Raw genomic sequence first — 12455 nt, forward strand, 5'->3', positions numbered from 1 at the left:
GAGAGAGAGAGAGAGAGAGAGAGAGAGAGAGAGAGAGAGAGAGAGAGAGAGAGAGAGAGAGAGAAAGTGGGAGAAAGGGAGAGAGGAGGAGAAAGATAGAAACATAGAGAGAAGGAGAGAGACGAGACTACCTATAACCGTCGCGAGTTTACCACACGGGAATCTAATTTTCCCTGAAATACAAAATCGATAAAATGGAAAAGTGCGCTCTGACCCTTGTTATTATGGTGCATCGCCCAACTCCCTGCGATGCTCTTTGTGGCGCTCTGTGTCTCGGTATATCGTATCGCATCGTGTCTCCTCGTCTCGTCTTGCCTTGCTATCCCGTTCTCGCTCCAGTTTGCGGCAATGAAATCTTATATGTTCCGCGAAACGATGCGCGTGCAGCATCCGACAACGACGACGACCGAGTACACGACGAACGAGTCGTTCGACGAGGCCGTCCCTATCGATTTCCACCTGCGTCCGTTTGACTCACGCGCCTGCTCTCCTCTCGGTTCTATAACGCGCCAATTATTCTCGAGCGCTCGTGGGAAGGGCGTAATAATTCCGTAATAACTTCCGGAACATCGCCCGAGGAACAAGCGTCGATAGCGCGGACCGCCGCAAAACTGACAAACGATGCCCGCGCCTCGATTCCGAACACTTTTCGAAACGATATTCGAGAGGATTTACGCGCGATTTTAATATCTCCTTGTGCGATATCATCGTGCACCGATATCGACAGTGCCTTTCGGCGAAATCTGACGCGTTTAAATCGCTGTCGAACAATTCAAATCGCAAATTGCGCGCTCGCTCGGCGCCGAAAGATAGCTTCTCGTTTCCGAGTCTCTCTCCGATCGAAAGCATGCGCGAGAAAACCTTGTTACACCCTCGCACGTCCGCACTCGTGCACGATACGCAAATTACAGCGATATTAAAGCGGGTAATTTGCGTATACGTGGATTTACCTCCTCCTTCTCGTCCGGGTGGAAAATATTCATGGTAATGCAAATACTGTCCACGACTCCGATGTTATTTGTCTTTACGTGCGACATTCCGACGTATTTTTCTTCGATATTTTCTCGGTTTGTTGGCCCTGAGGACATCGCCCTGTCATCTTTTAGAATTAAAGTAACAAAGATGAGGGAGAAAAATATTCATACGTGCAATTTTTCATATTTTATATGTCATGTATGTTTCGCACGTGTTTACGAGTAAATAATTACAAATAAAATGCCGCAAATATTGAATTAGTGGAGTGGCAGATGAAATTTATCGTTGCGTTAATATAATATTACGATTTGAAATTTCGGTCACGCAGCAATTTGCGCTTAGCCGTAAATACAGCTTTCTTCTAGAAAGCAATATATATATATATATATATATATATATATATATATATATTTATTTATTTATTTATTTATTTATATTGGGGGTCCCATTTTAAACAGTCCAAATGAATATTTCGACAACTGAGCCGGTAGACAAATATTTTACACGAAATTTATTTAGAGTTTCGAGGAGGAAGAAGACAGTCACCTTCAGTCAATTTTAACTACGTCAAAAATATATGGAGATCAATCCTATTTCTTTTAAATATATAATGATATTTTTTTGCAGCAAATTCTAAAAGAATCTCTTAATTCGATGTAGAAAATCCCTAAGTTCAATAGTTTAGAAGTTATTTATTAATGAAAAATGCAATGTCATTAATTTGCATCAACACTGATGCGCGCGCGAATTTATGTATGTGTTCGAGATATTCCATTAATCTGTTTAAAATAGGACATCTTGTGTATGTGTGTGTGTAGATTCATATATATACATACATTAATTAATTAAATTCTTGAAATTTTGGAAACGGTCAAACGTCGCACGCGAGAATGGATTGCATTCTTCCGGGGATTAGCGTTTTCTAAAGCTCCCTTCTACACGTCAGGGATCTTATTAAGTTTATAATATCGTGAAAATTTCAAGATTGCTGTTGTAAAAAGGAACTTGGTGGAAGAATATTATTAATATCATTAATTAAATTGTACGATAAATCGTTGAAAAATATATGTCCTTCCGACACGACGAATTACGAGCGGTGAAGAAAACAACCGCAGATAATTATAAAACAAAGTAATTCTCGTTGCGTCGTTCCCGGCATCGACAAGTCCTTAGCGCTACTTTTGCAAGTCGATAAGTTGCTCATTATTCAAGTTACTTTACATATAGTTAATAATTAATACTCCATCCGCCACGTTATCCAACTTTGAAGCGTGCGCGCGTGACCGCGCGCGTGTGCGTGGTAATTGTAAATGAAGTTGAACAAGCAATAGGTTCATTAAACGGTTCATTAAACTCTATTTGATTGTATTGCTCGGTGTTTACGCCGTATGTTAAATCAACGCAACATTGTGGCGGGTAAATGTCAGTTGCATTAAATTATGACAGACTGCGCTGACATCCGACCGTCGGCGTGACGGCGCCTTTGGCGTTTTTTAATGCGGCCGATTATTCGTGTGCACACTTTTCGCGCGCTCGCATGGTGGGGCTCTTACCATTCCAGATACTGTCGTCGTCCGGTCGACACGTAAATCCGCGTGTCGCCACTCTTCCGCGGGGAAAAACTTCACGTTGATATGCGCGCGCGGGTGGAGTTATCGTGGCAAACAAAGGAAAGCAAACTTGATAACAATGTTAGCCACGAACAAGCGGAAGAGTTTCGCTTGCGCGCGCGCGCGAGCAGCTACATTGTGAACTTGCGTCCTGTAAGAAACAGCGAATACAGTTGAGAAAACATCGGATTAATTAAACGACGCTTTAAACTTGTAATCGTCGCATTAATCCTCTTGCTGCGGAATCGTGTTGCCGCGAGACGGGATTTACCCGCCGCGGAATTTTGTGTCGCGAAAAACGCACTCGCATGTGCTCAATCAATTTCCTTTTCGCCTTTTTTTCTTTTTCTCTTTTTTTTCAAATAGATCTTTTGCATGTGCGTCATTGCATCGTTTACAAACTATCGCGTCCACGCGTTGGCATATCCTTTAACCGAATTCCAAAACAAAAAGGATCTTGTTTCCAGTCCAGTATACATTCGTTTGTTTATTTGTATATTTCCTTATGTCTCAAAAATCGTTAGAAATATTGAGATACATTTTTTTCTACCTTATCCAAAATATATTATCTACATAGTTTTTACATTAATATCATTATATCGGTTTGTCTGGATGACTTGGAAATTGGTTAATTCTATTATTTTCTCAAAAATCCGAGAACATCACGAAATACAAAACGAAACTAATATTTATTATTAACTATTACCAATTTAAAAAAAAAACTTTCTAACTCATTTAAAAAATAAACTTTTAAACAATTAAACAAAGTGTGAAATAAAAATATTTTGACAATAACAAACTGCCTTAGGAAACTTCAGAAATCCTAAAAAATATGAAATAATTTTTACTCAATATTTCTACGTATAATCAGTTGCAAATAAGTTTGTACACTTTATCGAATAAAGTTGCAACGTTCCAAGTTGCTAGAATTGAAAGTCCCTGCTAACGCGTATGCGCAGAAATCGGTTACGACAGGAGCCGAAATGATAGTACAAACTGACATTTGTGAATTATTTCATCCTCGTTAGAGTTGTTGCGCGCGCGCGTGAAATTTTTTAAGACGGTTTATTTTTTGTTATAATCGGTTACCGATATTCAGAACGCCAATCGAGTTGTATCTATTTTGCATTCGCAGTTCAACTTCAGCTTTGGAAATCTCGCCGTGATCAGCGCACAGCGCATCAGTTCGCATCCACATCTCATTGAAATTCATGATGTTTCAAAACTGGACTTACGTAACTTCCTGAATAAGTGACTCAATCTACGAAGTTGCACGTAACGGTGCGAATTGTACAATATAAAATATTGTACCTGCGTAAAACGCTTCGAGAGCGATATGAACTTCAACATTAAGCAAAATTTCGACATGCACAACACTTATCTACCGTTTCGTATAAATATTGCAAAATTATAAAGAATTATAAATGAAAGAATTATAAAAGAAATTTTTTAGACGTGGATGAAACTAAACTTATCGGTCAATATTGTATTACAGCGTGTTATTTAAAGTGGTCTTTGTGTGAAGTGTGACTTAGCGTGAAGTATAACTGATAGTGTTAATATACAAAATTGATGTTGCTTTTCAAATATTATTAATCTCCGAAATAATAAAATTTGTCAAGATATAGTTAATAAGATATGTTTATTGCAAACTATGAACAGGAAGATACGATTATCTTGCATAACATAAGTAAAACAAACAAAAGAAGTAACGTAATATTATGATACGAAATCAATGTTAATTCTTAAGAAAAGCGGAAGGAAAGAGGTAGGGAATTTCGTTCTCTCTAACGTCTGATTCCTGATCGGGATTTTCTTCTCTCTAACTGGTCTTTCTAAAAAGTGTCTTTTGTTCGAGGAAAAAAAAAAAAATGAAAGGATACTAAATGTTATGTGAAACTGTTAACAAATGACACATAAATCTAAACGTCAAGCTGGAGTCGCGTTTAACCCACCTTTTCGTTATTACAGCGAAAAGGTGAGTTAAACGCGACTCCAGCTTGACGTTTAGATTTATGTGTCATTTGTTAACAGTTTCACATTTAGTATTCTTTCATTTCCTTTTTTTTTCCTCGAACAAAAGACACTTTTTAGAAAGACCAGTACGTTAGGGAGAACGAAATTCCCTACCGCTTTTCCTCCGCTTTTCTTCCTAAGAGTTAACATTGATTTCGTATCATAATATTATGTTACTTCTTTTGTTTGTTTTACTTATGTTATGCAATCATATCTTCCTGTTCAAATGTAGTTTGCAATAAACAGTATATCTTGACAAATTTTATTTAAAATTACTGCTAATGGAAAAAGACTTAACAACGCATGTCGGATTAAATTGGAGTAAGTCGTTCGATATCTGGGACAAGAACAATGAAAGCAGAAAAGCGTAAACAGTGTGTGTTGGCAAACAGTATAATTCATATATGCCTTTTTCTAACGTATATTGAACTTTCTGCAAGAAACAGCTTAAAGAAAATATATTCCATAGGAAATGTAGTATATTATTTATAAACAATCTTTGCGCATTTGCGCTCTGTTTTTAATGTCCGCATGCTTTTCATCCGACGTGAGAAGCCATTTGCTCGGCAGTATCATCGATCCTAAAGAAAACTCTCGTTGTATTATTATTATTAAGATTCTTGAAAAGAAGCGTTGAAGTTGAAAATTTCCCTCTGAAGGCCGGCAAAATCTTGTTTATCCCCGCTTTTATCTTGTCACGCCGAAATTAGATGACACTAATGCTTTTACTTTGTACAATTGCGAATACCGTGCCGCCGCTACTGCCGTTCGTCCTGCATACCTAATTAAGGTGCAAATAAGCGTACCGTCGCTTTGTCCTCGAGATCAACTAAGGAAAGGAGCGTGCAATGGCGAAGCGCTGAAGCGACTTATCAGTAGTCGCTGTCGAAAGAAATTTCAAAATTCTGGATTTACATCACGACACATATGATACTTATTTACAGACAGGTTTGCACAATCGTCGTCGAAGGTTGGCACATATTTTTTCTTCTTTTATCGACACATTTCAGCACACAACGCGACATCCAATAAGAAAATCTATCTTCTGGGAATTTCTCACAAAGCAATTTTTCCATTGGTCCGTGTTTCGAACGCGTCCCGAAACGCATCGAAAAAAAAAAAGAAATTGTCTGTCAAAAATTGTCTGTGTGTGTATGTGTGTGTGGTCGGGATTGCTCTCTTTAATTATGCCGGATCAGCAATCCCGGAGAGAAATTAGATCCAACTCGTACACGACAAAACTGTCGCGTCTATCTCGACTGCAAAAACCAGATCGGTGATATTATCGATATACGCGTCAGCCTCGTATCGTGGCGGCCGTGGAGAATAATGTTTGTCCTAACAGCGATGTTGCGTTCGCCATTGAACTACTATTGACCCAATTGTGATTCTATGTTGTCACGACTTTACATCGATATCGCCGAATGACGGTTGGTTGCTGATATCGCCCCAACTATTCTATCGATTGTCACTCTACGTTGGCACTCCACATTGGACGTTTCCGCGTAAAGTGAAAGAGTAAAAATCAATTCAATTAAATTCGCCCGGTGTTTGAGTTGAAACGATCATCGTGCCGCGTCGAGAAGTGGAACATTTTTAGGTTTATAGCATTAAACTCGCCGCAATTTTATTCCCGACGGTATACCCTCTCTTGGCCGCGCGAAATCGAATGTTGCCAATTAATAAATGATATCCAGTACATTTTCATTGATTAGCGTTACACGCTCGCAACATTAATATATAAAAGTAAAATTCGATCATGTATCATACGTTGATATTGATTATCCTGTCATCGGCACTAATTAATGAGGGTAATCTGATGCAATGATAGTGCAGTGTTGTAGAGAATACGCGCTGTTTGTGACAATAAATATGACAACAAGTGTAATTACATTACACTTACATAAAAACCGTTAACTCGTCGATTCATAAAAATAGTTAACGAAAATACCGACTTTTCTCTCCATTGCATCGAGAAAATTGTTGTGCCGTAATAGAAGATAATATATGAATATATTATTATAATATATGTGCGACAGTGTATGCAAATTATAATAATATACGAATATGCATGTAAAATAAAATTGAATTAATAAACGGTGAAACGTCGTTAACAACATGCGCTCATTTTGTGATCGACTTCGTGTAATTTGTAAACAAAACTATAATAATGTATCAAAATATCATCTTCATAAAGTCAATGATATGATTAGCAGAAAAATTCAAACGTTTTTCGAGTCATTGTATTGATGTATACAACTTCTTAACACTAGAAACATCGAACGGTTATTTTCAGCTGTTTTTATTTTTCAATTAAATATTCTGTGTAAAAGACGAGATTTTTAATTTTCTGACTTTTCATTAAATACCACCTTTATTCTAATAAAGCATTTAATTGAAATTCTGTCTCTAACAGAATATTAATTTATAAAATGATTTGATGTTTCCAGTGTAAGATGTTGCAACGAACTTTTATAACGAGCCTTACCGTGCCCTCTCCCAGGTTATGAACGACGCAAGGCATCATGGCGGTGGAACCCGATTGCGCCGAAACCGATGTTGAATTTTCCGTGCCGAAAGTCATCGGCAGGGTTGGCGGCAGATCGACGTCCAGCGGCTTTCCCGTCGTGCCGTCCAACGAGTTCATGTTAACATCGACTATTTCCGCTGTCACCGCAGCTGGATATTCTAAAATGAATCGTAAATTATCGATTACTCCTAATAAAACTTGGAGTGATTTTTAATCCGCGGCCAGAGAGAGAGAGAGAGAGAGAGAGAGAGAGAAAGAGAGAGAGAGAGAGAGAGAGAACGGATGGCATATTGCATGCGACACGGATACCGGCTGTTTTTTAGGATACGTTAAAAAACAATAATATTATAGTAATGACGCGGCAAGAATAAATATTCAAGCATGCGCTGGCAATTAAGTGAATTACTGACCCGAAGTGTATAGTTTGCGGTCTTAATAAGTTTTTGTTTAAATAAATATTGACCCGACTCCTTGCTAATCGCATGACTGATAGAAAAAGTATACAGATTATTCGATTATAAAGCCAAATTGCGTTTATGGATGTAATTATATCGGTCAAATGTACACTCGTACGAACAAACATATTTCTTATTAACTTATTTGAACAAGATGGAGCATACAATTCATTCGTTCGGGCGGTTTCTTTTTTCCTAATGTTTAACTTCCACTATTCTGTAGTTACTGTATACTCCAGAAATAACTTCCAAACGTGGAGTAACACTGCATTTTTATTTACAAAGATAGAAGATTCTCGAGTAAAAATAATATTTCATCTTAAAGTAAAAATTATTGATAATTCTTGATAATGCAATAATAATAATGAATAATACTATTTTATGGAAAGTTTTGTTTTTAAAAAATGGTATTGCGCAGCTCATATCTTTTTCATATTTTTAAAAACATATATATTATTTTGTAATTGTAAATATAATAACGTTGGTGTGCTCGTCACGTGTACACAATAATAAAATACTAACTTTTCCTATATTTACATTCGACGCGTTTATTTTGACGTTAAATTACCGCGAATATTATTTATTCATAAAGAACATCGTCATTTAGTCAACGAATATCGTATTTTCTAATATTGCAGCGAAAATTACGAAGATATCAAAGATAAATTTTCAAGATATATATATATATATATATATATATATATATATATATATATGAAAAAAATATTGCAGTAAAAATTATAATAAAATTTTTATAACTTTTAGTCATGCAGAATTATAGCAAAAATTACATTATATTATATATTTGTTTCAAATATATAAATACATATGTTTAAAAATGTTATATATGTTTGACAAAATTATTATAATTACTTGAATATTTTCTTTTTTATATCTCATTTATCAAAAAAATAGACCGTCAAATTTATCATTTTTATATTACATGATTTCAACATAGCTTTACAAAAAACATTCTGAAAAGAAGTATAATTTCAACGTAATTTTTATTACAATGTTTTTTCTACAATTATTCTAGAAATTTATTTAAGCAGGCATTACAGTGTTAAGGATGACAAGTGTTATGAATAACAAAAAAGAAATTATTTCGATATTATATACATTTCCAATCGACAAACTGATTGTAGTAAAGCCCCATCCTCCTCCCTAGCGTCTCCCTATTTATACTCAAGTATTATATATATATATATCCAAATATTATTTTCCGATAATATTATTGTGTGAACAATTTATCTATTGTCATGTCCCAATTTACATTATCACAACCCGTTCTGCCGTTAAGTTTCGAACCGATATAATTAGAGTCTTTCACAGATATTTCGAGACAATCAGTTACATTGATACTATATCCATATACATGCTCTATGATATTATTTCCGGCTAGTGACCAACAGTGGCAATCTGCCGCGTATCTGCCGCACACGTAATTTTCCCTGAAATGTAACGAGTCCAGTGCCTTATCGTGGATGTTGAAGCCAGCCGAGTTTTCGGTGCCGGAGGTCATCGACTATCCTCGAGGTAACTGCCGTTAGATGCGCCGAGAAATTGGCACTAAATCACGATGGCCTTTGCGAGGTGGAACTTTGTAACAATGTAAGCTCACCTGCGCATGAATACAAGACAAACTTCTCCTCGCTTTCGCATTCTATTTTTCCTGCGGTGTCTAGCCACAATATTTCAAGAAACACAAGCGACTATTCTTGCAGAGATCAGCGATAGTATAAATGAATCTCGCGTATTAGAATGATCTGTAATGCAATACGACGAATTCAATTTCACACGCGTTCGTTATTTTGTGTTATAAAAATATAAAAAATAAAATATTAAAGTATCAAAGGAGAATTATAACTATATATATCATTCGTGGAAAAAATACCACCTGTATGACCATGTGGCCAAATAAATAACTTGAGAGTTTCCATTACATTTTCAGATAACAAAATATATAAAAAAAGGCAAATTTCAGTTATTATAATTCAATTATATACATATTTTCAATTATTGCAAAAAAATAAATATAAAAATACACAATGCATGTTATAAACGCTGTACTATATTAATATATAAACGTTGCAATTGTGACGGGATAAATTCTGTTTTTCCCGCTAAAAGCTTATCTCTGATATATTCATCTTTTTCACCTTTTTAGAGGGAAATATTAAAACAGAAAACGGTCTAGATAGATACGTGCAACATTTGAATGGCTTTTTTGTTACGTTATCCACAAGCTGATACATCGCGCAATAGTTACCAAACGTACTTAAAATGATGCACACGTTACTTCCATACCCTTCTTTTTCATCATTTAAATGCGCGAAACGAATAATACGCTCGTGAAAATATATCGCTTTTTTTCTCTCCTTCCTACGCATGTCGTATCTACGTTATTTCCGTCGATCGTTCCTCACGTGTTGAAACGCTCAAGTACGGTAGAAATGTTCACGGACTGGCACGGCTAAAAAGTACTTTTCGCCCGCGCTCAGCCCATACGATCACTTTTCATCCATGAAAATTTACGGTACATTGCAAACCATGCGTGTCGCTACTCGTGACTACGCGGTTACATTGAACGCGCCATCTTGTCGGTTTAATTTTATTTTTACACAACGGTCGTGCGCAGGAAGGAGCAAGGTGGTTATCCGTCCGTGTCACGCGGATTCCCGCAAGACCGTCATTTATTTCGCCCGCTCGGAAGGAAGGAAAGAAGATACCGAGAAAAAAAGAATCTATATCCCACGCGTACAAATGTTCGTGCAGGGGGCGATCGTGGCGCGCGAGGGTAGTTGAAGTCCAGCCCAGAAAGCCTCTTAACGAGAATCCCTCCGGCGCGACAGGAGGCTTTGAGCGGGCAACCGTTAAACCTCGTTCGACCTCGTAACGACTGCTTTGATTTGACGCCTATTTTTCAAAGCCGGCATTTACCGCAGACGCGCGCGCGACGGGCGGTGAGGTGAATTCGTTAGGAGATGCCAATAGGAACTCGTCTAGACGGCGATCTTTGTTGACAAGCCGCACCGTTAACGATGAGGCGCGCTACGGCGAACGCCATTATACGGACGAATGAAAGTTAAAGAAAATGAAGCGTCAAAGCCGACGGAAACTTGCAAAAATGCGCGCCGTGTGTGTAAGAAATGTTAAATGTAGCGGGCAAACCTACGGAATTGGAATCACGCCAGCTCGCAGTGTAAAATATACAAGAAGTGTGAAGAGAGGGGGAGAGGAGGGGGAATCGGCGTAAACGTCGAAAGAGTGCGAGATAAATCGAGAACCATGGCAATCCATGTTAAGCCGCGCCATTTCTTGCCTGAAGCGTCGCAGGTGAGGTGGGATCGAGTCCGGGATGAGAAGATTGAATTTTTGAATCTTTCTCTCACACAATAACGATCGATATATCGAGACTCGAAGTTCCGCGCGACAGGATCCACGCAGATCCCCCTAAATACCCGTGCGAAATTCAAGTCGTAATATCGAGTGTCAAAGTTTCAAACTACAGCCTCGGCAAGTAATTACCACTGATTAATTGTTCAAGAATCCAACTGCGGTTTATTTACTGCCGTTGTTGTTTCGATGGCGCGTGATTGCGAATTAATGAAATGTACAATTAATTATAACGGACATGGGGATTGCATTTTAGCGTGCAAAGCGCCACGGCTGCACAGCAACGTCAGAGAATATTGTTCGCGTTTCTCGCGACGATGAAATTTCCGTGCACGATTTCCTGCGAAACGTTGCTACTCGCTCTGCCGGGGGCTTGAACAAAGCGCACGATATAGATTCGAGATATTAGCTTTGTGCCTTTTGATCTAACCTCGCACTTCTTCACTTCCCGTTTTTCACTGAACACGAAGGCGACATTTGGTGACTCGCGCCGCTTGGTTGGCTGAAAATATTTGTAAAATCGCGTCAAAGGAGGACCCGCCCTTTTGTAGCTCGAACTTCATCGCGACGCTGATCAAGATTTTATTTTCCACGAACGAAAGGCGAGAACGCAGGAATAATGAGGACACCATTATCGACACCGGAAGATCGAGTTTTTCAGGAGTGTACCAGTAAAGCTCATAAACGATGTCGACGTCCGATAATGCTCAGAAAATATTTGAATAAAGTGACTTCGTCCTCTCTACTTCTTCTTTATTACGGTAAAGTAACGCTCATATAACATCCAACTGCTATAGATCCTCTGCAAAATCGCTAGAAATTGCATGTGATATGGATATTAACCCTCTAAAGCCTAGTGTACATAATTATGTACATTCACTTTGGGGATACTCCCCAAATTTTTTTTATATTAGCAAAGTAATTGATCCTGCTCGTATAATACTATCCCATATAACATCGATCACAATTTTAGATAGAACTGTATGCTTCATTTTAACCTGTAAGATTTTCCCGCTAAAGAAACCAATATAGCGATCGTGTGCAGAGCAAAATCGTTAACGCTCGAAATTGTGTAAAAGTTTTCACAAAAAAAAAGTAAGCAAATTTTATTTCCTCAATTTTTCATTTTAAAGTGCACGATTGACGTTTTACATTTATTTTACCATGGCTATAAGATTTATTAAATTCTATAATTTTATATTGAAGCACATGTGCAAGTATGAATATATTATGATTATATATACATACATTTAGAAAACTGTATTTCTCGACGGCCACAAAACTTTTCATCAAAATTGTCTTTTAAGATTATTCTATAAAGAAAACAATTTTATTTAAATGTCCAATTGCTATTAACAACCTTCGGAGAGCGATTTTTGGAAACTTGAAATTTTTTTCAAAATTTTGGAAAAGTTACTGAGAGAGAGAGAGAGAGAGAGAGAGAGAGAGAGAGAGAGAGAGAGAGAGAGAGAG

At 37.4% G+C, this 12455-nt stretch overlaps 1 protein-coding gene across 2 annotated transcripts in view; it reads right to left on the bottom strand.

The window, feature by feature from the left end:
- Positions 1 to 12455, bottom strand: part of LOC116854115 — a 116100-nt gene that overhangs the window by 36944 nt on the left and 66701 nt on the right. For both annotated transcript variants that reach the window (XR_004380092.1, XM_032835711.1), the window contains exon 3: positions 7090 to 7289. Coding sequence is in view for 1 of the 2 variants with exons in the window: in XM_032835711.1 (XP_032691602.1) it covers positions 7090 to 7289 (200 nt within the window). In the remaining variant the exon portion in view is untranslated. The remainder of the gene's footprint in view (positions 1 to 7089; positions 7290 to 12455) is intronic.

The sequence above is a fragment of the Odontomachus brunneus genome, unplaced genomic scaffold (genome assembly GCF_010583005.1).
Source record: "Odontomachus brunneus isolate Ranch 3 - 2012 unplaced genomic scaffold, Obru_v1 Obru_scaffold_008, whole genome shotgun sequence".
NCBI lineage: Eukaryota > Metazoa > Arthropoda > Insecta > Hymenoptera > Formicidae > Odontomachus > Odontomachus brunneus.